The sequence below is a fragment of the Protopterus annectens genome, chromosome 1.part1 (genome assembly GCF_019279795.1).
Source record: "Protopterus annectens isolate FY-2018-M chromosome 1.part1, PAN1.0, whole genome shotgun sequence".
NCBI classification, from domain to species: Eukaryota; Metazoa; Chordata; order Ceratodontiformes; family Protopteridae; genus Protopterus; species Protopterus annectens.
In genome coordinates this window covers 1,100,639,107-1,100,665,841 of record NC_056726.1, presented here as the reverse complement: position 1 = coordinate 1,100,665,841, position 26,735 = coordinate 1,100,639,107, and the positions used below count along the sequence as shown (strand labels likewise).

The 26,735-nt window shown below is 37.3% G+C and overlaps 1 protein-coding gene across 1 annotated transcript in view; it reads right to left on the bottom strand.

The window, feature by feature from the left end:
- Window positions 1–26,735, bottom strand: part of LOC122815495 (vomeronasal type-2 receptor 1-like) — a gene marked incomplete at its 3' end in the record, with an annotated part of 397,765 nt that overhangs the window by 302,488 nt on the left and 68,542 nt on the right. The window contains exon 2 of the mRNA XM_044088044.1: window positions 8,808–9,096. Within this exon, the coding sequence (XP_043943979.1) occupies window positions 8,808–9,096 (289 nt within the window). The remainder of the gene's footprint in view (window positions 1–8,807; window positions 9,097–26,735) is intronic.

Genomic DNA, 26,735 nt, shown 5'->3' with positions numbered 1-26,735 from the left:
AGAGGGTGTGGCTGAGGATGATAATGTGGTGAAGGGTGTGTTGTAGAGTTGTGTGCAAATGGGATGGGCTGAGGGCGGGGACTGGTTGTGTGATCCAGGGTGATAAACAATCGCTATGGATAGGCATGGTAAAGGATGTTTACGTGGTAAAGGGAGGTATAGTGGGGGTGTGGCAACCTCCCCGCATAATTGGTTGGCTGAGGGGAAGGTCCGTGGAAGGGCGGGCTTAGTCTGAATTGTTCCGGAACAATAAGGAGAGTGTGCTGTCCCGGGGCAGAGCTGAAAGTGTGAAAACTCATGTGGTTGGTCAGAAGCCCAGAGCTGTCCTCCCTGGATTAACTAGGTGGGGCTAAATGAGTGCATGTGAAATTATTGCATAAGCAAATGAGTTAGAACGCAAATGGCATGTGAGGAGGAGGACTGCGTCCAACACAGAACCCTAATTGAAAGGTTTCCGTGGTTTTGCCATGGAAGTAAAGTTATTATAATAATAAATAGGACATGCTGGAGGGACAGATTCATAACCCAAAAGCTCCCTTCACTCTGGAATAAAATCCCAGTCCAGGTTAGGCAGAGTCCCTCATTGACTCTCTTCAAGAGGAATCTTGATGAGTGGATGGGAGATCGTAGGTTTACCCCGGGTATCACTTCTGTGTCACTGTTAGACAGAGGCACAGTATACTAACCTTGAAAAAGGGCATAGCAAAATTAATTTAAAATGGGTGGCGAAAGCCAAACACACTCTGGCTAGGCTTATAAATGCCCTAGGGCAGATAGTCTAGTATGAACCTATTAACCTATGAACCTATTAGGTACACCTGCAAACCTCAGTTTGGGTGGTTGGACAGCACTAAGGAAAAGGGAATATTTAACATGTTGTGCTACCTGCGCAGTAGGAAAGTACTACGGATCAGGGGCCATACAATTAGGGTTTGAAATCAAATATATGTGAAGAAAGTCAAGGCTTCAGGAAGGATGGGTGTTGGTGGATCCTTCTAAAAAGCTTAGGGGAACTGGTCGGCGGTACATGGGGGACTGGAACAGGAGGAACGGTCTGTGCCATTAAGTATGAGAAGGAATTGAAGACGGGGGTTAAGGTGTTAAACTTATGGTAAATGTGGGTAGAGAGCGTTAAAAATAGAATGGAATGGAAAAACTGCATTGCTGTAAGATAAAAATATTTTATAAACATGTTAAAATGTTACTAAAATGTTTCAAACAATGTTACAAATAATTTACACACTGGATATTACCAAACATAATTAAAATAAAAAGTACTGTAATGAAAATGAAAAAATGTTAGTTTCCAAATGAAATGGAAGGCCCGAGAGCTGGGGCCACAGGGATAATATTTGCCCCTTTATAATGGAAAGACTGGGATTATAGCTAGGATGGATTCTGTAAAAATGCATTTTACATATGGGCTCGTGGGTGGCTAAAGCTGGGGCTATCTACTGCGAATCAACCCTACTTTTACACCAAAAGGAACTGTTAATGGGCACTTAGCCGTAATCGATCGACCAGAAAAATAATAATACGTTTGGTGATGGGCCAAATTGTTATCTTTCTTCTTGCTGCATATCCCCACACCTGTTAGGGTGTCTCCAGATTTATTGGGCTATATTCCAACTCGTTGAACCCAAAGCTGCTACCATCTCCCCCATGGATATTCTGACATGCATAATTCCCTTAGTTTCAAATTCCTTAGTCGGCTGTGACACTAACATCTTGATGAGTTCTTCCAAGCTCGTAGGCTCATAGGTTCATAGGTTGGTACTAGGCTATCTGCCCTAGGGCCTATACAAGCCTAGCCATAACAATTCCCTGGCTATTTCTTCCCACAGTCTTTACTTCCCTGGCTGTTACTACACTTATTCTGACTAAAAATCAATGACCACTGTGCAATCTATACCTTTGCATTTTTATCCTTAGGCTGCATCGCTGCACACAATCATGATAACAAAATTGATTTACAGGCTAAATACAACCAGTACAATATAACCAGTAACAATATAACCAGTAACAATATAACCAGTAACAATATCCAGATCACTGCTGACCAATATGAAAGACAAAACATATTTCAATCATACCACCGCCGAGCAATGCAGAGTGGGTTTGGTCAGCAGGTGGGAGGTTGAGTCCCACCACTGCCACCAATGTAGTAAACATTTTTCTGTTGATGGATGACTGGGAGTTTGAATCCCAGCACTGCCAATCAATGTGACACAGACACTGGCCAGAGATGAGGGCATGAATCCCTCTTCTGCCAATCAACTGTGAAATTCACTATGTTGGTCCAGCTGAGGCATGAATTCCAGTACTGTCAACCACATTGAAAAATAAAATGGGGACAAGGGTTATAGGTTCATAGGTTCATAGGAAGGTACTAGGCTATCTGCCCGAGGGCATTTATAAGGCTAGCCAGAGTGTGTCGGCTTTCCCCGCACCATTGATTAATTAACTGAGCCTCTGTCAAGCAGAGCCAATGAAGTGATCCCAGGGGTGTATTTTCTGTTACCCATCCACTCGTCAAGGTTTCTCTTGAAGAATGTTAGTCAGGGGCTCTGCCTAATGTGGTTAGGAATTTTGTTCCAAAGCATGGGGAGCCTCTGTGACAGGAATCTATCCCTCCAGCATGTTCTATTTATTGTTGTGGTGAAGTTTAGCTCACTACAGCATGTGGCTCACAGTGACTTGGATTTCTTTAGGTGGAGCATGTCCATCAATTCTGAGTTGGACATGACTTTGTAAGTGAGGCAGAGATCACCTCTGAGTAAGCAATATGCCACTGAGCACAGCCGGAGTTTTTTCAGTCGGGCTGCATAGGACATATGTTTGAGGCCAACAATACTCTTGGTGAGGTACTTTTGTGGTCTTTCTAGCTGTTGGAAGTGTGTTGTGAGGTACATCCTAAATGGGGCGTTGTACTCTATGATGGGTCTGATGAGTGACGAGTAGAGGGGCACTATAACCTCTTTATTTCTAGATGTGAACCCTTTAGTAATTAGATGGGCCACATAGAAGGATTTCCTAACTACTTTGGCAATATGATTGTCAAAGGAGAGATTACTATCTACCTGGGTCCCCAGATCTCTTATTACCTCTTCTGTATTAAGGGGGCTGCCACCTATGTGGCAATTCGAGGTTGTTTTGTTTTTCCCAAACGGGATGTCTATGCATTTTTTGGCATTTAGCTTTAGGCCATGACTTTGACGCCAGGTGCCCGTCTCAGTAAGGCCCTTTTGGAGGATGCCCATGTCAGCCGGAGAGTCTGTTATGGCTCCCAGTTTGCAGTCATCGGCAAACTTGGTTAGCTATTGTCCTCCTGTGTTTGCCTGTACTTCTGAGAAGTATATACCGAATAGTAGGGGTCCCAGGACCGAGCCTTGCTAGATACCACTTCTGACTGGTTTAGAGTCAGACCTGGAGGCCACTATTCTTACCGTGTGAATTCTGTCTGTAAGCCAGTTGGCAAACCATCTTGTGATGTAGGGGTTTATTTTAAGGCTGGTGAGTTTTTCTGTAATACCCTAGTGGGGAATAGTGTCGAAAGCCTTGGAGAGGTCAAGGTAGGCTGTGTGAACCACCTTTCCTTCATCCATGGCCTTGGTGACTGTCTCGAAGAAGTCAACCAGGTTTAGTAGGCATGATCTGCCCTTAACAAAGCTGAAATGGGTTGGGTCAAGTGTTTGGAGGTTTCCAATGTCTTTGTTAATGAGTTCCATGATGATCTGCTCCATAGCCTTGCAGACCAGGCTAGTCAGGCTTATGGGGTTGAATGGTTACCTGGGTCAGTTATGGCCCCTCCTTTTTGGAGCGGAATAACCATTGCTGTGCGCTGACGTTGAACAGCATGTTTAGGTGTGGGGTTATGGGGCTTACAGCTGTTCAATTATCCTCAATAAATGTATCTTTAATTTAAAAATCTTAAATCTGATGGTCACTGAGATATGGGGTCTCATGTCACACTACTGGTACTAAGCATATTAAAGTATAAATAAGGCACACACATATGAATCCCTAAACTCACTAAGTGTAACATGACAACAAGAACACAGAGAAACTATATATTGCTACCCAGGCTATGTGCTTATACAATGCACATCCGATAATAGGCTTCAATACAGAGAAACCCACCAAGCAGAGCATTTTGCCTGTCTTACAATCCCCTTTCACATTAGTCTGTGTTTCAGCTCTTAATGGTGCTCATTTTCTCAGAGTAAAAGTACCAGACACACACACACACACACACACACACACACACACACACACACACACACACACACACACACACACACACACACACACACACACACACACACACACACACACACACACACACACACACACACACAGACACACACTCACACGTGTATGTGTAAACACACACACACATACATACATACATATACACACACACAAGCAGACACACTCATACATACCAAAATTACAGCCTCCTGTCATGGATCAAGTTAATAAACTGCCACCACCCCTGATTATTAAGTTAATAAACTGCGACCACCTCAGATTATCAAGATGGGCACCTCTCACTTACTGTTTTACTCATGGACAGTAGAAGCAGATGGCAGCATGTTTGCCAAAAGTTCTTAATGAATATCTTGTTATGTTTGCCACCAGTTAATAGTAATGAATATCATAGTATCAATTAATACATAGCTGTTTTGATGACCAGTCATAAAATTAGTAAAAGTGAAGAAATAAAACTGCATTACATAGAAAAGAAAGGGTTAAGAAATACAGTTAACAGTTATATAAAGAGAGAGATATGGACTTGCACAAGGAAGAAAATCAGCCCTTTTGGACAAGTAGATTAAAATGGAGAAAATCTAACTCTATTTTTCTGGCTTTTTATGTAAAGAATTAAATGTCCTAAATTCCAAAAGTTGAATGTCCAAGGAGGTACAAATGCGCAAAGACCTCACAAGTTATTGGCTGCAGGTAGCACTCCTGAACTGCTTATTTCCAGATATTCGGATTTTCAGATATCTGCGTTATATATTTTTTTATACAGAAGGCAAGTGTCACACTTACATGCTAATGGGCTTGTTTACTTGGTCTTCATTATCTAAGTCTCCATATTTATTTTTATCTTCACTTGTTGATACTGGTACAATAATATTGATCTCTGTTTATACCACTCTGATTTAATTCATTGAATTCTGCTTTAATGTATATTTTCTGTATATGTTACTATATTTATTATCTGTAACACTGTTTATGCTTCTGTACTAATTAATGGTTTATATTTTTCTGGATTTCATTGGAGCTTTTCTCCCTGGGCCTCCACTGAAAATGGGCTTTTTAGGCCCAGTGGACTTATCCCGGTAAACAAATGCAATAAATAAATAAATACATACATAAACAATTTCCTTTTTATTATTTTTTAAGTTTCCTGTCTTAGGAAAATGTAGATTGATTTCACATTTTACATATTAGGTCTATTTTTTCACACTAGAGTGAAACTGTCACTTTTTAAATCTTCATAGAAAACATTGAGAGGTTCACACTACCTTCTGTACCACTGGAGAGAATCACATGTTACACATTAAATCACATTTTCTATTAGTTTATTTACTGCATCTCTTACATGACTTAAGTGCATATCACTTATATGCTACATTCTGATTCAGAAAAGATGGCATACTTATATATACATTTCATAACCTTATTGCTGATGAATCTTGTGGAAGAGTTCATTTGTTGGAGAAAAGGCAGATAATCAGATGTTTTTGTTAGGTTGCCAGTTTTTGTCAGTGGTGGCCAAGTAGTTTGTTTCCCCGAGGCGAAATTTGCTCTTTTGAAGTTTAGATGTTGTAGTGAGATGACATTATGAGAAATCGATGTTACAAAGGCGAACCATTCCATGCTTTCCTTTCTTTTCACACTGTGAATTAATTTAAATTTCCCAGCTCCTCACATGACAAAATGTTGAAGAATGTTAGCACAAACTGCTTCTTTAACATTTATGATTTGAAATATGGACACGTGCATCTTGCTGTTATATTCATTTGCTATAAGCTTTTGTCCAAGTATATGTGTCTGTTTGCCTCAATGCTTTGAAAGAATTTTTGGATAATGCTGCAGTCTGCTCCTCTGTCTGGTTTAAAGCAGCCAATCCACTTCTACTTTTATAGGAGGTTGGAGAAGCACCTATCTAAATCTCAGGCAGAAACAGGGAAAACACAGAAATAATTTGCATCAGTGGAGATCAGGAATGAACCAGAAATATTTACCCTGAGCCACTATGCAGCTGACTACTGTGAAAATATGCTAAAAGGTAACTCACATGTATGTCATTTAGAAAGCTATATCAGCACATGGGTGGCAGGAGCCAGGCATTCAGGAGACGTAAGCCTGCATAAGTTTTGTGTAACTGTTTGTGCTTGGGGATATGTGACCTTGAATGTGCAGAGAACTTGAGCACATCTTCTGCTATGTAATGTAAATCAGTCAAGCCATTTAATAATAAAACATTCTGAGTGGTTGAGGTCACATGGTCTTGATCAGTTTTGAAAGTATTAAGGCAGTGAGCTGTTGATGAGGTTTTATTCCTGTCATCCTGGGTTTGATTGCCCTCATTTTCTAAGTGCATGTTGTGAGACTTAATATGCCACTTATCTAGATAAGGATCGGGGATGATTTATCGAGTTACAAACAAGCAAAATAAAACCAAATGATAACCTACCTGAGAGTAGAAGGGGGAGACAGGGTGGGTGATAATGTTCTGCCTCCCCCAGCTGTGCATGGCAAGTGTGATCTCCTAATCTGTAACAAGATGTATTGAGAAGGCTTACTCACCACCACAGTAAGGTTAGCCGACAGGGACTTGGTCAAAATGACACACATGGAGATCGTTGAGTAGTTTAATTTCCAAACTGTGCAGATCTTCATGTATTCCAACAGGTCAAATGGTGGGATTTGACACACTCCACAATGCACAAGTGGCTGGAATGGAGGTCAACACACACACAAGAAAGGGAAAAAAGGGAAGGAGGGCAGAGCTAAGCTACAGGAAAACAGCAGGGCAAAATACAAAAGGCAATTCCTTAACAGAACAGCTAATGCACAAGCATGTGTAACATGACAGATGACATTACTGCAAGCTAGACTTTGAAAAGAAAGAAGAAATAAATAAACAAGAAACAGCTGAACCTGATCTAAAACCATGATAGTAAAATAAACAAACTTGCCATTGAAAACGCTTCATCAATATACCATCATTATCATCATTATTATTATACTTACTCTACCCTCATCTGCACCGCCAAATCTATCCCTAACCTTATGAATTTAACTCAAGATGCCTTCTCTTGTACCGAATCTTGGATGCTGGATACCCATCTAGCTCTCAATGCATCTAAATCCAAAATTATGATATTCACCCCCTCCAGACACAACAAAATTGAGAAAGCATCCTTCTCTAGTGTCAGCCATAACATGACCTCTGTCTGAAGAGTTCCCTACACAAAGCTGCTGGGTGTCCGTATCGATGATCAATTAAAATTTGATGCACATCTACAAACTAATATTAAGAAAATCCATCAAATGCTTGGAATGCTATACTGACACAGCCGGTACCTTACTCCTTCAACCAAACAACTCCTATCTACCACATACCTCATTCCCCCTCTATTGATTCCCCTCTTCTTACTAATCTTCAATCAACCCTCAAATCAAAACTATCTTCCTGGTAAAATAAAACCCCTTAGCTTGGTACCAGATCCAAATCCTCGTCTCACCACTGCGACTCCCACCATTCCATAAATTGGTTGCAACTCCCTAACAATCTGACATACATCCAACTTACAACAGCTCATAAGCTCATTTTCAAACCCTCTAACTGTCCTTCTCCCTCCTCCACCCTACAAATGCATCAGCTTCATACAGTGCTCAGATCCAACAATCAAAATCTCCTCATAGTTTACAAACCCACATGTACTCCAGGGCAAATCTTACTATCTTTCTCCCTTGCTGAATTATGGAATTCACTTCCTCCACATATAAGAACTACCCATAACTACTCCACCTTTAAGACCTTAGTCCACTCTCATCTCTCCTCCCAATGGGAATGCTCCTGCTCTCACCCCACCTGATGCTTTCCACCCCACCCCTATCTCCTTTCACACTTCCCATCTCAAATTCAACCTAAGAGTGTCTTCTGTGTGGAGTCATGCATGAATGGACATACCTTCATTGAAGGTTGTGCATCAGGGCCGGCAACTCGGTACATAAAAATCTACTGCCAATCATTAGCAGACCGGCATTCCACTGTGGCAACCCCTAACTGGGAAAAGTCGAAAGACACAACAATCTCCTCCTGCTCTTTATGCCTAACTTCTCTAAAAATTACCTCACATTTCTAACAAATTCCCTACTTACATCTCACTTGATATCTAAATATTTACTTAGTAAGCATTGTTTAGGCCTCAAACCATAAATGGTTCTATTTTTTCCATTTCTATGTCATAAAAAATGTATATTTGAGTTTAATGTTCATTTTTATGACTTTATATACAATGTGTATTACTTGAAATTTTTGTTTATTTGGTTATTGTAAATACTGTATTTGGAGCTTTTCTCCCTGGGCCTTCATTGAAAATGGGCTCATCTCAGCCCAATGGACTTTCCCAGAAACAATGTCTACCTGTATGTTTACCTTAATTGTACAATACCATGTGTATTATCATTTATTCTCACTATGAATCTATTACACTCAGTATTCGTCTGGCAAGTTAATAATTAAAGACTAGAGCTCTACTTCAGAAAAGACATTCAGAAATTACCTGTGGGTACCGGTAAATTGCTAATATTCTTGCAACAGTAGGAGAGGTCACTGAAGAGTCACCTATAATACCAGCCAGACTTTTATTGACAAGGCATCTGTAATTCGGAACAAGTACTTTGTTTCCTGATATCATGGTGAGGGCACCGGTAAATCCTCTTCTCTCAGAATAACAGGAATCATACATTTGTAATCCCAAAGTGATATTTGGCAGAAGAGTCATGTTTTGATTTATTACTTCAACAGCAAAAAACACAGCTAGAATGAACTGATAATTTTCTATATAGAAACTAGAAAAAAAAAGATATTCACTTTACAATTTATACATGAAAACATATTTGAATATTTATTACTTGCAAACTGTTACTCTCCAGAATATTTTTCGTATGCGGTAGATTTACAGTAACTTAACTCATAAAGAAATTAAAAATATGTAGTACAAAGCCTTCAACAATGGAAACATGCTATGATCATAAAATTATTAGTAATGATCCATGGGATTCAGTAATATTTTTGCCACTGGTGTTAACTGGCTAATATGGGTCTGCACTTAGCCAAGATGGTCAGAATTTGAGTCAAAGTAAAACTGCACACAGGAAGGCTTCACTGGAAGCTAATTATTGTGTTTCTGAAATGAATACTGTGCTGTCAGAATCACTCAAAGCATTTCCTGAGGTGGAAACTTTAGGTTTCCTCATTGCTGTAAACCTTTCTCAATCACTCAGGATATATTTGTGTCAGATATAAGTAGAACATTACATTACAAATCATTCCAAACATTCTTAGCTGACCTAAAACCCTGATATGCATCTGATTGTAAATAACTTACTTTGAGATTATTTGCTTTTTCTCTGCCCAGTGCAACTGATTACACTTTGTAGTGATATTTTGGGTTAAAACTGGGAGTTAACTTTTGAAAATTCAGTGTTTTGTCATATGAAAACAGAGATTAACAAACTGAAGCAATTGATTTAAAAAGTCCAGAATCACTACATAAATATCTCAGAATGCAAACTGCCAAATGAAGATGTGTGACAATTTAATTTCAAATATAGCACATTGTATAAAATATATTTTTATTTTATTATGTTATTTCTTACTTTTCAATAAAATTATATCTATGTTTTATGCATTCTTAAGTAAAATAATGTTTATTGTTTAGACAAATTCCTGTTTGAATGGTATAATGGTCTGTAGGACTTTAAATAAATGAAGTTGTTATATGGCATTTAGGTGTACTGAGTGGAGAAAAACTGTTTTGGTACCTATCTTTAAGAATAAGGGTGATGTGCAGAGCTGCAGTAACTACAGAGGGACTAAACTGAGCAGTCACAGCATGAAGTTATGGGAAAGAGTAGAGGAAGCTAGGTTAAGAAGGGAGGTGATGATTAGTGATCAGCAGTATGGTTTCATGCCAGGAAAGAGCACTACAGATGCGATGTTTGCTCTGAGAGTGTTGTTGGAGAAATACAGAGAAGGTCAGAAGGAGTTTCATTGTGTCTTTGTAGACTTGGAGAAAGCATATGACAGGGTGCCTAGAGAAGAGTTGTGGTATTGTATGAGGAAGTCGGGAGTGGCAGAGAAGTACATAAGAGTGGTACAGGATATGTACGAGGGTAGTGTGACAGTGGTGAGGACTGCAGTGGGAGTGACAGATCCATTTAAGGTGGGATTACATCAAGGATCAGCTCTGTGTCCTTTCTTATTTGCAGTGGTGATGGACAGGTTGACAGATGAGATCAGACAGGAGGCCCCGTGGACTATGCTGTTTGCAGATGACATTGTGATCTGTAGTGACAGTAGGAATCACGTTGAGGAGACTCTGGAGAGATAGAGATATGCTCTAGAGAGCAGAGGAATGAAGGTCAGCAGGGCTAAGACAGAATATATCTGTGTAAATGAGAGGGAGGGTAGAGGAATGGTGAGGATGTAGGGAGTAGAGTTGGTAAATGTGGACGAGTTTAAGTACTTGGGATCAACAGTTCAGAGTAATGGTGAATGTGGAAGAGAGGAGAAGAAGAGAGTACAGGCAGGGTGGAATGGGTGGAGAAGAGTGTCAGGAGTGATTTGTGACAGACGGGTACCAGTAAGAGTGAAAGGGAAGGTCTACAAGAGGGTAGAGAGACCAGCTATGTTATATGGGTTGGAGACAATGGCACTGACAAAAAGGCAGGAGTCAGAGCTGAATGTGGCTGAGTTAAAGATGTTAAGATTTGCACTCTGTGTGACTAGGATGAATAGGATTAGGAATCAGTATATTAGAGGGTCAGCTCATGTTGGACAGTTTGGAGACAAAGCAAGAGAGACAAGATTGCGTTGGTTTGGACATGTGCTGAGGAGGGATGATGGGTATATTGGGAAAAAGATGCTAAGGATGGAGCTGCCAGGTAAGAGGAATATAGGAAGGCCTAAGATAAGGTTTATGGATGTGGTGAGAGAGGGCATGCAGGCGGTTGGTGTGACAGAGCAAGATGCAGAGGATAGGAAGAAATGGAAAGAGATGATCCGCTGTGGCGACCCCTAACGGGAAAAGCCAAAAGAGAATGATGTTATACCCGATTCAACTATTGAAACTGCAGTGTTCTAAACTCAATACTCTGCAATTCTGAAAACTATTGCTCAAAATACACTACGATGAAAAACAAAATTATTAAAGATTTTTGCAAAGGGTCAAGCTCCCCTGCACCCCCAATGAGGAATGTGAACCCCTCAGATCTATTTATATATCCATATAGATATATACGTATATATATATATATATATATATATATATATATATATATATATATATATATATATATATATATATATGTATATATATATATATATATATATATATATATATATATATATATATATATGGGTCCCATTCAAAATCCTGAAAGCTCAAAATCCTGAATCTCAAAATCCCGAACACAAAATCCTGAAAGCTCAAAATCCTAAAAACACAAAATCCTGAAACTCAAAATCCTGAAAACACAAATAATGCTAATATGCCAATACAAAGACACTAATATCTACCGACTGACCTTAACCCTAACCCTAACCCTAAGGTCCGTCACTATCGCACACTCACCTGACCCGCTCTAACCCTAACTCACTTAAACCGCCCCTAACCCTAATTTTTGTCACTATTGCATACATGCCTAACCTGCCCTAACCCTAACTCACTTAAACCGCCCTAACCCTAACATAAAACCAATCAAGACACTTATCTGAACCCAACGCATGACCTAACACCACAGGGCTAACAATAGCAAAGCCACAATGACGTCAGTATGTCTATTTTGTGTTTTCAGGATTTTGAGTTTCAGGATTTTGTGTTTTCAGGATTTTGAGCTTTCAGGATTTTGTGTTCGGATTTTGAGATTCAGGATTTTGAGCTTTCAGGATTTTGAATGGGACCCATATATATATATATATATATATATATATATATGGTGTGTGTGTGTGTGTGTGTGTGTGTGTGTATATATATATATATATATATATATATATATATATATATATATATATATATATATCTATATATATATATATATATATATATATATATATATATATATATATATATATATATACTTTTACACACTTGTGCACACTCGGGTCTACTTGAATTTCGCAAACTTACGTTTTACCAAAACGTAAGTCTCTGAGCTCATTAACGCGAAAGTACGTTTTGTCAAAAATGCACTTTAACATAAATACAGCTGTCAAGAAAGGAAAAAAGAAAGAAAAGAGGTGAAAACTTGCAGTTGGCAAGTATCCTTACTTGTACATCAATGTTTAGTGTTGATGTACAAGCATGGAAATTATTGTTGAGATTGTGGTACAGTGGGGATGAGGGAATATTTCCTTTTCCCCACTGTAGTGCAATCTCGGAGTGAGAATATTAAAGTAGGGGGAGTGGGGGGCACAGCCCCCCACATGGGGGTTGCAGGGGGGCCTGACACCTGCATAAATGTGTTTAAAGTGTTTTTATTTTTTTTTTGCTGGATTTACGTGAAAGTGCATTTTCAATTAATCGCACTTTCGCGTAAATCAGCTCGCGAAGTTATGTTTCGTTGAAATGTAAATTCACTGATCTAATAGGGATCCGCACACACACACACACACACACACACACACACACATATATATATATATATATATATATATATATATATATACACACACACACACACACACATATATATATATATATATATATATATACACACACACACACACACACACACACACACACACACACACACACACACACACACACACACACACACACACACACACTGATGTCAAGTAAAAGTAACTTGCCAGTGTGAAGGAATTCTAACAAACCATCCCCTATGTCATGCTCAGATTATTTTACTTATTTCTTTTATGTATTCATTTAGATGGGTGAACTGGACCATAACAACTCTTTTCAATTAACTAAAAGAAGTAATACATACCATTTCATAACCAATACAAATTCAGTTATAACACTTAATGTTTATACACATGAATTACAGATTGTATCAAAATAAAGTCATAAGCTGCTAGTTCTGAACTATGGTGAAAGATTGTACAGTCTAAATATATAGACATCTAGCTATTGATTGTGAATGAATCCTATGCTAAAAAGAAAACGCTAATTATAGTCAAGTGTTTTTAGAAGTCTGAAACATTTACGCATGAAGAAATAAATTAAGTAATGACCAAAGCCAGTGAAAGAAACCCAAACTTTAATATAACATGTGCAAAAACCAGTACAAGCTCCAGCACCTCAGCCAAAAGGCCTTTCAAGAGTCACAAAGCATAACACCAGCAAACAATTAAATGCATCATTGCATTAAAAATATACACCAATACAAATAATTAAATTAAACAATCAAATAAAAAAAATCAAATAAAATAAAGCAATTCAGTTCAAGAACCCTATACTTTATAAAAACACCTTCCAATTGCATTCTAAATATAGGTCATTGGGGGTCAGAGTACAGTATTTCAAAATAAATAGACTCTCTTCAAAAAGTAGCTTTTACCTTATCTAATATGGTACCCTGAAGGAGTTTTTCATTCCCATTACGGCACAAAGAAAAGTGCATGGCAACTGAATTTTCCACCATTTGGTTTCTTATATCCCTTAGATGTTCCAAGAGCCTGGTTTAAATGCTCTTTTTGTTTCTCCTATGTAAAAACATTACATGGGCACTTCAGGGAATATACTACCCTTTTTGTACTACAACTATACAATTTGTTGTACCCAAAGCTGTACAACTATACAATTTGAGACACGCTGGAAGGCAGCAGCATATTCTGTGACTGACTGGGTTAACATTTTGATTTAACTCATGTGTTCTGCCTGAAGTGTGATTCTCAAACAATCTGGAAATATATCGCTGATTGATAAGTATATTTCTTGGCATTTTAACCTTTCAGAGTTCTGTATTGTCTTTAATTTTGCCTGACTGAATTATTCTATGTATTTTCTGGCATTGTTTTCTGTTTCTCATCTGTCCTGAAACTGTTTGTTTCCCCTCCCTCCCATCCCATTCTTGTGGTGTTGTTATAGTTGGTGACTTTGCAGTTGCCCTGCACCTACTGTAAATTTTATCTGGGACACCCCTCCCAGTCTGGTGCTCACTGTATTTAATACAGAGAGAACATTTGAGAAGGCCAACCCTCTTAAGTTCTTAACCTTGATTTTTTTCTTCTGCTCCTCCTTCCTCTCTCCTTGCACTTTCCTAAAAAAAAAAATACAAAATAAAAAAATGAACTTTATTTTGCTTTTGCTGCTTGTTCTTAAAAATACTCAATTGTATTTATTCTGCTGCATTTATTACTGCTTGTTAGTAGCCTGATTAAATTGTAACTGTTATTCTAAGCCATTGGTTGAAGCACTTGGGCTTCAGACCAGTTGTTTTACATTAAGAAGGTTTGCGGTCTGCACTGTTGTGGCAGGACAGGTAGCTTACATCCTTCTAAGTTGGGAACTGCTGATTGAAGGTTCAGTGTCTGTTATTCTAACAGTGTATTAATTCTGGTTAAAGCACTTGGGCTTCAAGCCAGTTATTCTACATTAAGAGAGTTCATCTTCTGCACTCTTGTGGGAGTAGAGTCTAGATTCTGCCCTTTTGAGCTGGGAATTTCTGGTTAAAGGCTTATTGTGCCTGCTTATTTGAACTGTTTCTTTCTGAAATTGGTGTGCCTTGTTTGCTGTAGCATAGACTAGATTCAGGCATGCTGAGTCTAGCTTTGTTTGCATAACTTGAGCTCTAATCCAGGTCATTTTTTGGAGAATGTTCCCCTGCACTCTAGTGGCAGGAGTGTGCAGTTATAACTTGTCTGATTGAAGACTGCTGTAACAGGGCTCAGTTTTGAGCTTTTGTACTGGTTAATTGGGTAATTTGTTTAAATCAGTTTGCTTGTTTTCTATTGTTATATAAAATAATTGCATTTTATTCATCTGCTTTTACTGTATTTGTGCTTCTTCCTACTTTATTACTTTATTTTGCTGCCTGCTCTTAAAAGTACTTAATTGCATTTATTCTGCTGCATTTATTACTTCTTGTTAGTAGCCTGATTAAATTGTAACTGTTATTCTAAGCCGTTGGTTGAAGCACTTGGGCTTCAGACCAGTTGTTTTATATTAAGAAGGTTTGTGGTCTGCACTGTTGTGGCAGGACAGGTAACTTAGATCCTTCTAAGTTGAGAGTTGCTGATTGAAGGCTTAGTGTCTGTTATTCTAAAAGTGTATTAGTTCTGGTTTAAGCACTTGGGCTTTGGGACAGTTATTTTACATTAAGAAGGTGTGGTCTGCACTTTTGTGGGAGGAGAGGGTAGATTCTGCCTTTCTGAGCTGGGAGTTTCTGGTTAAAGGCTTATTGTGCCTACTTATTTGAACTGTTTCTTTCTGAAATTGGTACGCCTTGTTTGCCCCAAGAGTCATGTTAAATACATTTTTTTCAAATGGAAATTAACCAGTAAGAAGCATTGATCAATTAACAATGAAGTTTCAGTGTAAATGAATTAAAATACAGAATGTATGAGACAAATAAAACTTGTAACATATAAAAGCAGTCTTAAAATGTTCTATAATGTAAAATGCATCAAATGGGGTGTGTTTGTATAAAATTATCCACATAAAATACTTAAAATTCTCATATATAAATATTTTGTAAAAACATTTATATAAAACGTGTAGAAAGTGATAAAATGAAGTATGAAATAACACCATCTAGTGGAAAAGCAAGAATAAATACATAAATCAATGAACTAACTATGTCAAATATATACAAATGTAGGTATAAATATTATTCCAAAATTAATTTAATATAATAATCATCATTGTACTCTTGTGGTTTATAACTTGGCAGATCTAAGTTTCAGAAATGGCTTTAAAGATACCATGTCATTTAACCCTGGATGGCTACTGGCATCCAGCACCAATTGCCAGTATAACTCCCTGTATTCAAGCCGGGTCTCCCAGGGTCCTCCCCTAGGGTCAGTGGGTACAACTTCTATTACAAAGAATTTAAACTCAGCATTTACACATACTTGTGAATGTTTGAACAGGGCACTGCTGTCGTTTTTCTTTCGTATATCATTCCCATGCTCTATATTCTTTGTTTTAACTTTCTCTCTGTCTTACCCATGTACAAAGAGTCACATAACCCACACAGGTCAATGTAAACAACACCTGTGGTACTGCAATTTGCAAACCCTTTGGTCACAATGCATTTGTTTCTACATTTTAAAATCAAAACATCTCCATTCCAGATGTTACAACATTGAGGGCAGTTTCCACACCTGTGTGTTCCCTTCTTGCTACTGGAACAAATGCCATAGTTTTGGTTATGTCAACCTCCTTCTAGTATATTTTTAATATTTTGGCCATTTTTATATACATATTTAAGTGTTTTTTTTTCAAATATGCAGTTTAAATCTGATAAACTGGCAGACCTGTTCCATTTATTGTTTATTACCCTTTTCACTAAATTACTTTCACCAATATAAGTAATGACTAGGGCAGATGAAAAATTACCCCGGTCTTCATCACCATCACCATTAAATGTGGCCATATCCAAAGAAGACAGAGTTTTACCCAAGATGGTAACAAATCTATCAAAAAAAGTAAATGACTACGGAGCTACCATGGAAAGTCACAAAGCATAAAAGCAGCAAAACTGCAAATCATATATTTCTCTATATATCTTAGTGGCAGATATTAAAGCCCATATACGAACTGGTTCAAAAAACAGGTTTATTGTAAACGAGGTAAGCGCTTTTGCTAAGGAGCTTCTTTAGACCTATCAGTTAACAGATTAAAAACAGAGAATATATACATCTCAGTCAATATCCACCAATTAACAAATCATGAATCAGAGCAAACTATCAACCCTGGTCTCCATGATTTCTGTATAAACTTCAGATAACAAATCACCAGTATAACCTCTAGCCTTAAACATTTCCATAATATATTTATACTCATTCTGAAAATCCTGATCATCAGAGGTCATTCTACTAGCCCTCACCAATGGACCTTTTATTACCCCTCTTTTCTGAAGTGAGGGGTGGGCACTAGTGTAATGTAAAAAGGAATTAGAAAACATCTGTTTCCTATGTATCCTGGATTTAAAACCATTTTACAAAATATTTATATATGAGAATTTTAAGTATTTTATGTGGATAATTTTATACAAACAGACCCCATTCGATGCATTTTACATTATAGAAAGTTTTAAGACTGATTTTATATGTTATAAGTTTTATTTGTCTCATACATTCTGTATTTTAATTCATTTACACTGAAACTTCATTGTTAATTGATCTATGCTTCTTATTGGTTAATTTCCATTTGAAAAAAATGTATTTAACATGACTCTTCGGACAGTACATGCCTATCTGATGAAGTTTGTAAGACAAAAACGTAAGGGGAACTGTTTTTACAATGTTTATGTGCTTTGATGTGCTTTGTGCTTTTAAGTCACTGTGTTCATGTGTGCTTTGGCTTAATCTTCTGTTGAGTGGACCAGCTGGTTTCCGGTGCCTTTATGCAGGTTATCAATGCCAAAAAGTGCATTGTCATCCCCTTTGGTAAAAACTCTGTACCAATGAGCTACCACATAGGTGGTAGTCTACGTAGTGTGATACGAGACCTTGGGACACAGGTGGACAGTAGTCTCTCCTTTGATAATCACCTTGCCACAGTAGTCAGGAAATCCTTCTACGTGGCACACCTCATCACAAAAAGTCTCTCATCCAGGAAAAAAGAGGTCATTGTTCCCCTCTACTCATCACCCATTATAGAGTACAATGCCCCTTTTGGTATGTACCTCACAAGACATCTACAACAACTGGAAAGGCCACAGAAATACCTTACAAAGAGGATTACCAGCCTCAAACAGATGCCCTACGCAGATCATCTCAAAAAACTGCAGCTTTACTCCATCGCATATCGCCTATTCAGAAGCAATTTCTGCCTAACATGCAAAGCTATGTCAAACCCAGAGCTGTTGGACATGCTCCACTTAAAGAAATCCCAATCCCTCCGAGCTACATGCTCTAGGGACCTAAACCTTATCACTACAATAAACAGAACATGCTGGAGGGATAGATTCCTGTCCCAGAGACTTCCCATACTCTGGAACAGACTACCTATCTATGTCAAACAGAGCTCCTCATTAGCACTCTTCAAGAAAAATCGTGATGATTAGATGGGTAATAGGAAATTCACCCCAGGGATCACCTCTGGGGCTCTGCTCAACAGTTGTACAGGAAAATAATTTTCTTGGGTGGCAAAAGCCAGGGTACCTTTTTGGCTGGGCTTATATAGGCCCCAGGGCCAACAGCCTAGTACCTACATATGAACCTATGAATCTATGAATGGGATGTACTAAAACAATGTTTGCTTAGGGAGCAGATTTCCTCCATTTTGCTTCCTCTCAGGCTGTGAGCTCATCAGGGGAAGATATGGCTTATCCCCCTATGACATAGGCTCAACAACCTTCATATTTTGACCCAAAGTTTTGCGAAGAACGAGGAAGGGATGAAACAACATGGAAAAGACTGCGTGCAGAACAAACGAGAGAGTGTCAGTTTCAGGAATGAGACAAGAGAATAAAATGGTACTGATATTCATTCTTTTGTTTCTGTCTCTCAAAGAAAATTTTGATAATGTTTCTGCTGGCCTGGTTTTGAATTTATCTGGGCTGGAATTGACTGATATTGAATATTCTATACATAAACAAATTCTTAACTACCTTCTACAAAACAAACTTCTAGCCAATAGTCATAGCCTTTTTTTACCTTCCACAGTACTACACAACTGCCCTCCTTTCCTTCTCCTGCCATAAATAATAATAGAACAACAATCTCTTCTCACATTCATTATATTTCAGCATTATCAAAAAGGCAAACATGGCATATCATAATATACTTCTTGCATACTTATCTCTCATTTCTCTTGGCTCACACTCTTCAAAATGGTTCAGGAGTTACCTCAAAATAGGCAAAATAGGCAACTATGGAAAACAACAAACTCCCTCTTACTTCCAGTAAACATTGGGGTTTTTTCCAGGCTCAATCCTAGGTCCCCTTCTTTTTTTTTATTTTTTTAATGACCTTCATCTGAATATACCCCAAGCCATCTGCATTCAATATGCTGATGACTCAACTCTAATCTGTGAGTCCCTCACCCAAACAGTCTTCAATGATGTAGAAAAATGGTTTATGGAACAATCCATCCTTCTTAATCCCAAACAAACAAATCACCAACACCTTTCTTCACTATCTCCTCCAACAACACTACCTGTATGACAACCATCTTAATTTTGATGACCACATTAACAATACCATTAAATCAGTTAACAAAAATTGGTACTCTACAGAATTAAACCTATGCCCTGCTTATATATACAAACTTGTCCAAAAATAACATCACCAAACTTTCTACCTGTTACAATAGTATTGCTAGATTCATTACAGAGGTTAGAAATCAACAACCAATTACTCTATCAACAACTTATTATCATTCATAAAACCCTTTACTTCCTGATGCTACCCTAAAATAAATAAATAAAATAAATTATGGACTGCAGTTTGTACCTACTGTTTTACCACTGTTACACAAGATTAAAATAGATATTTTCTGTTTTATTAGAAAGTTGCACTTATTGTTTTATTTTCCTCATTGTGATGTGGAATCTCCACCAGAAGGAGGTATGTTAGATGGAAATCTGGATAACAAATTTTAGATAAAAGCAATGAAATGTTGTTTTTCTTGTGATTCTTCTTTGGAAGATGATTCAGTGAATGCATACTGTCTGTTGAATTCTGATGGTATTTTAAATAAACGCGACTTTATTCCAGCATTTATGCATGAAAGTATAAAAAATTGGGGAGTCCACCTCTACAAAGAGGACAGCCACAAGTTGAGACCCTCAGAGATCAGTCGTTGGACGGCTCATTTTTGACATTTACTTCTCAGAAGTCACGGTCAATGTCAGTGGTCTCTGGCTGACTAAATTTGCAGATGATTGCAAATTAGGAGCTGTCATTGAATCTCACACTGACACAAATGTTCTGCAGGAGGGGCTGACACAGACAAACAGCTGGTGTCAGAGTCATGGACTAAAACTAAAGGCCAAGAAATCCATAATAGTATTCATTGGGAAGGCATCCATCCCTGGTAACTATCATATTGACAACACACCCCTTAGAGTTGACTAAGTAGTCAGGGACTTAGGGACACACATAGATAGTAATCTAGCCTTTGACTATCATGTTTCTACAGCAGCGAGGAAATCATTCGATCTTGTGCAACTTATAAACAAAGGTATGGCATCTAAGTCCAAGGAAGTCATTCTTCCACTGTATGTGGCATTCATCAGACCTATCATTGAGTACAATGCCCCCTTTGGTATGTACCTAACCAGGCATATCACCAACTGCAACGTCCACAGAGGTTCCTCACTAAAAAAATACAGGGCATAAGTAGTATGTCCTATACTGACCGCCTGAAGGTCCTTATCCCTGTATTGTGTCTCCTACAGGCTTTTGAGGGGGGATCTATGCCTGGCATACAGGGCATTGTCAGACCCCACTATGATGGACCTCCTGCATATCCACAAAACAAACAGTAACAGAATTACCTGTTCTAAAGACTTAACCTTGCCTGTGATATAAATAGGACCTTCTGGAGAGATAGTTATGTATCCCAGAGACTACCCCGTCTATGGAACAAGCTCCCCATCCATGTGATGCAGAGTTCCTCCATAATCCAATTCAAGTGCAGCTTGTACAATTGGATGGGAAACCAGAAAGTCATCCCTGGTTTGGCACCAACGTCTCTGATGCAAACAGGTAACCTGTAAATAGTTCATCTCCCAGGCCCATGCTTACACTTATCAATGGTATCAGAACTCATCAGAGATTTGGGATGCATGGCAAGGTTTAAAAAGGCCCTTGTGGTCATTAGACTAATAAACACCTATGAACCTATAAATTTCTCAGCTATGTTGAATTATGCAACAGAAAAAGCTTTTAAGGATTTTGAAAATAAAAATATATGAGGTGAAATATGACTTAACTAAGTGTGAATGGTTGGCTCTGAAGAACTTAAGTCAACAGCATGAGTTAGTAATTAATCCATCAGACAAGGGGAGTAACATTGTAGTAATGCATTATTTAGAGTATGAAAAAATGCGTAATGAACATCTAAATGATACCAATACATATAAGGTTGTAAATGTGCCTGAATACAATCATGCTTAGGCTAGTTTTATTCAGTTAATACAAAAAAGTTATAGACTGGGTTACCTGTCTAAAGTGGTTGTTGAAAAGAAAATTTCTATTACTGGATGTACACTGGTGAAATTTTACTGTTTACCTAAGGTAGACAATAACCTGTTTCCACCTCCAGGGAGGCCCATAGTGTCAGCCAGTAATTATTTTTTGAATAACATGGGCTTGTTATTGCAGCATCATTTACTACCGTATGTAGAAAGATTACATTTTTATACACGTGACAGTTTTGATTTTTTGGAAAAGATAAAAACAATAAATTGGTCAACAGGGAAATTCTGGCTAGTTATGGATGTTTGTAGTCTTTAAACTAATATACATCATGAATGGGGTATGAAAGCCTTGAGATATTTCTTAGGAGACAGTCCCTTGTCTAATTTTCTGTTAGATATGGTTTTGTTTTGTTTAACTAATATTTTTTTTTCAGTTTAATGGTAGAATTTATAGGCAAGTGAAGGGCACAGCCATGGGGGCATCATTCGCCCCCATGTATGGTAACTTATTTATGTTTTTTTTTTTTGAGTCACAATTTCTTTATCATATTGGGTTTTATAAAAACTATGTTGTTCAATACTATAGACACATTAATGATTAAATATTTTTATGTGATGGAGAGATGTAAAGGTTAATGACTTTTTGGGGGATTTACAAAATAATCAGTTTGGTTTATGTTTTGATGGAGTACAAATATGTAGGAATGTTATCTTTTTAGATCTAGAATTGAAAGGTGTTGTAAATGTGGGGGTGAAAACTAGAATACATGGGAAATTTGAGGACGGCAACCTCTTTTTGCATGGTGGGAGCTGCCCCCCCCCATTTGATGAGATCTTTACCTTATGAAGAATTACTCCATATAAAAAGACTTTGTAATGAACAAAAGTTTCTTAAGGCTAAGTTTAAAAAGACCAAGGATTATAGACATGATATGGCCAAAAATAATAAATGATAAAGTAACATAAGAGGTGGATCTGGAAATAAAGAAAATAAAATTATGTATTTTGTTACAGAGTATACTATTTTTGCTTATATTTTTTCTCATATTGTGAAATATTATTGAGGATTTTTATTTAAATATTAGAGTTTAGTTGGGTTGTTCCCTGATAAATTATGTTTTTCTTATAAGAAGGGCCGTAATGTGAAGGACATGTTGGTTCATAGTAATTATACCACACTGGTTCTATATAGGAACATAGGTGTGAGAGAAGTTGCTACCATTCCTTGTAAGCTTTGTTCTGGTTGTACACATCTAGTCTAATTTTTGACAGAATTAATGATATGATTTATACACCTAAGGAGTTGTATAGTTGTTGTGCAGAAGGAGTAGTATATGCCCTGAAGTGCCCATGAAATCTTTTTTACATAGGAGAAACAAAAAGAGCATTTAGAACCAGGATCTTAGAACATCTGAGGGATATAAGAAACCAAAGGGAGGAAAATTCAGTTGCCATGTAATATTCTTTGTGCCATAATGGGAAAGAAAAACTCATTCAGGGTACCATATTAGATAAGGTAAATTTTTTATGAACAGTGATTTAAAACAAAAGCTACTTTTTAAAGAGAGTCTGTTTATTTTGAAATATGATACTCTGACCCACAATGGCCTAAATTTAGAATGCAATTAGAAGGTGTTTTTATAAATTATAGGGTTTTTGAACTGAATTGCTTTATTTTACTTGATTATTTCTTTTATTTAATTGTTTAATTGAATTATTTTTATTGGTGGATATTTTTTAATGCAGTGATGTATTTGTTTGCTGGTTTTATGCCTTTTTGACTCTTGAAAGGCCTATTGGCCAAGGAGCTGGAGCTTGTATTGGTTTTTACAGATTTTGTATTAAAGTTTGGATTTCATTCACTGGCCTTGGCCATCATTTAATACCTTTCTGCATGTGTAATTTTGTGATATTGGATCTTATTGTGGCCAGTGACCCTTCTCTTAATATACTTCATATTTTTTTTTAGAAGAGGGTGGTGAAGCCACACAGAGAACTATGAAACAGCATATGTTACAGTCCACAGATGGAGTTACAGGCCATGGTAGTATCTCAAAAAATAGTGTTCCTTTGGATGCTTGGGAAATGTTTTTGGAAGATGGTCATAGTTTGAGAATGATGGCTCCTTTCGCATTAGTGGGAACATCTTCTGCTGGGGTAAAAATGAATTTAGATAAATTGGGAGTGTTTACTGCATAAAGAAACCTCAGTTTTTTATAATTTGGCTAGTTTAAAATAATACAATGAACTGAACATAACACCAAGGGGGTCTAAGGGTCTATAAAAATCCTTCAACACCTTTTGACCCAGTTAATGCTGAAGATAAACAATTTGAGATATGCTGGAAGGCAGCAGCACATTGTGTGATTGATTGGGTTAACATTCTGATTGAATGGGATGTACTAAAACAATGTGTGCTTAGGGAGCAGATTTCCTTCATTTGTACCACTCTTACTAGCCAAATGTCTCTGTCCTGCTTTGAACAAGTTTTAAATGACATTAATAATAGTTTGAAGGATTTTTCCAAAGAACTGATAGAATGGAACATGAAAAAGCTAAAAAGGAACATTAATGACTATAGTAATGGTTCAGCCTTTCTGGTTGATGTGAATAAAAAGAGACAGCAAAGGGGCTGGACACTCCTTTAATCAGGAAACTAATCCAAGACAATGCAGAGTGTCTTTTGCTTCCTCTCAGGCTGTGAGCTCATCAGGGGAAGATATGGCTTATCCCCCTATGCCACAGGCTCAACAACCTTCATATTTTGACCCAAAGTTTTGTGAAGAACGAGGAAGGGATGAAACACCATGGAAAAGACTGCGTGCAACAAATGAGAGAGCGTCAGTTTCAGGAATGCGATAAGAGAATAAAATGGTACTGATATTCATTCTTTTGTTTCTGTCTCTCATAGAAAATTTTGATAATGTTTCTGCTGGCCTGGTTTTGAATTTATCTGGGCTGGAATTGACTGCCATTGAATATTCTATCTTAAATTATGGACTGCAGTTTGTACCTACTGTTTTACCACTGTTACACAATATTAAAATAGATATTTTCTGTTTTATTAGAAAGTTGCACTTATTGTTTTATTTTCCTCATTGTGATGTGGAATCTCCACCAGAAGGAGGTATGTTAGAGGGAAATCTGGATAACAAATTTTAGATAAAAGCAATGAAATGTTGTTTTTCTTCTGATTCTTCTTTGGAAGATGATTCAGTGAATGCATACTGTCTGTTGAATTCCGATGGCATTTTACATAAACGCGACTTTATTCCAGCATTTATGCATGAAAGTATAAAAAAATTCTCAGCTATGTTGAATTATGCAACAGAAAAAGCTTTGAAAGATTTTGAAAATAAAAATATATGAGGTGATACATGACTTACTAAGTGTGAATGGTTGGCTCTGAAGAACTTAAGTCAACAGCATGAGTTAGTAATTAATCCATCAGACAAGGGGAGTAACATTGTAGTAATGCATTATTTAGAGTATGAAAAAATGTGTAATGAACATCTAAATGATACCAATACATATAAGGTTGTAAATGTGCCTGAATACAATCATGCTTAGGCTAGTTTTATTCAGTTAATACAAAAAGGTTATAGACTGGGTTACCTGTCTAACGTGGATGTTAAAAAGAAATTTTCTGCTACTGGATGTACACTGGCAAAATGTTGCTGTTTACCTAAGGTACACAAGAACCTGTTTCCACCTCCAGGGAGGCCCATAGTTTCAGCCAGTAATTATTTTTTGAATAACATGGGCTTGTTATTGCAGCATCATTTACTACCGTATGTAGAAAGATTACATTTTTACATACGTGACAGTTTTGATTTTTTGAAAAGATAAAAACAACAAATTACTCAACAGAGAAATTCTCGCTAGTTATGGATGTTTGTAGCCTTTACACTAATATAACTCATAAATGGGGTATGAAGGCCTTGAGATATTTCTTAGGAGTCAGTCCCTTGTCTAATTTTCTGTTAGATATGATTTTGTTTTGTTTAACTAATATTTTTTTTCAGTTGAATGGTAGAATTTACAGGCAAGTGAAGGGCACAGCCATGGGGGCATCTTTTGCCCCTATCTATGGCAACTTATTTATGGGATTTTTTTAAGTTACAATTTCTTTATCATATTGGGTTTTATAAAACCCATGGTGTTCAATACACTGACGATTTAATATTTTTATGTAATGGGGAGATGTAAAGATTAATCATGTTTTGGGGGGATTTACATAATAATCAGTTTGGTTTATGTTTTGATGAAGTACAAAGAGGTAGGAATGTTATCTTTATAGATCTAGAATTGGAAGGTATCGTAAATGTGGGGGTAAAAACTAGAATACATAGGAAATTTGATGATGGCAACAAATTTTTGCATGGTGGCAGCTGTCCCCTCCCATTTTATGACATCTTCACCTTATGGAGAATTACTCTGTATAAAAAGACTTTGTAATGAACAAAAGGTTTTTGAGGCCGAGTTTAAAAAGACGCACGATCAATTTAAACAAGGGGGCTACGATAGTTCTTGTATTCATGATGCATATTATAAAGCATCCACTAATCAGCTAGCCAAGAATGATCGATATGATCTGGCCAGAAATAATAAATGATAAAGTAACATAAGAGGTGGACCTGGAAATAAAGAAAATAAAATTATGTATTTTGTTACAGAGTATACTATTTTTGCTGATATTTTTTCTCATATTGTGAAATATTATTGAGATTGTTTATTTAAAGATAAGAGTTTAGTTGGGCTGCTCCCTGATAAATTAGGTTTTTCTTATAAGAGGGGCCGTAATGTGAAGGACATGTTGGTTCATACTAATTATACCACACTGGTTCTATATAGGAACATAGGTGTGGGAGACGTTGCTACCACTCCTTGTAAGCATTGTTCTGGTTGTACACATGTAGTCCAATTTTTGACAGAATTAATGATATGATTTATACACCTAAGGAGTTGTACAGTTGTTCTACAGAAGGGGTAGTATATGCCCTGAAGTGCCCATGTAATCTTTTTTACATAGGAGAAACAAAAAGAGCATTTAGAACCAGGATCTTAGAACATCTGAGGGATATAAGAAACCAAAGAAAGAAAATTCAGTTGCCATGTAATATTCTTTGTGCTATAATGGGAAAGAAAAA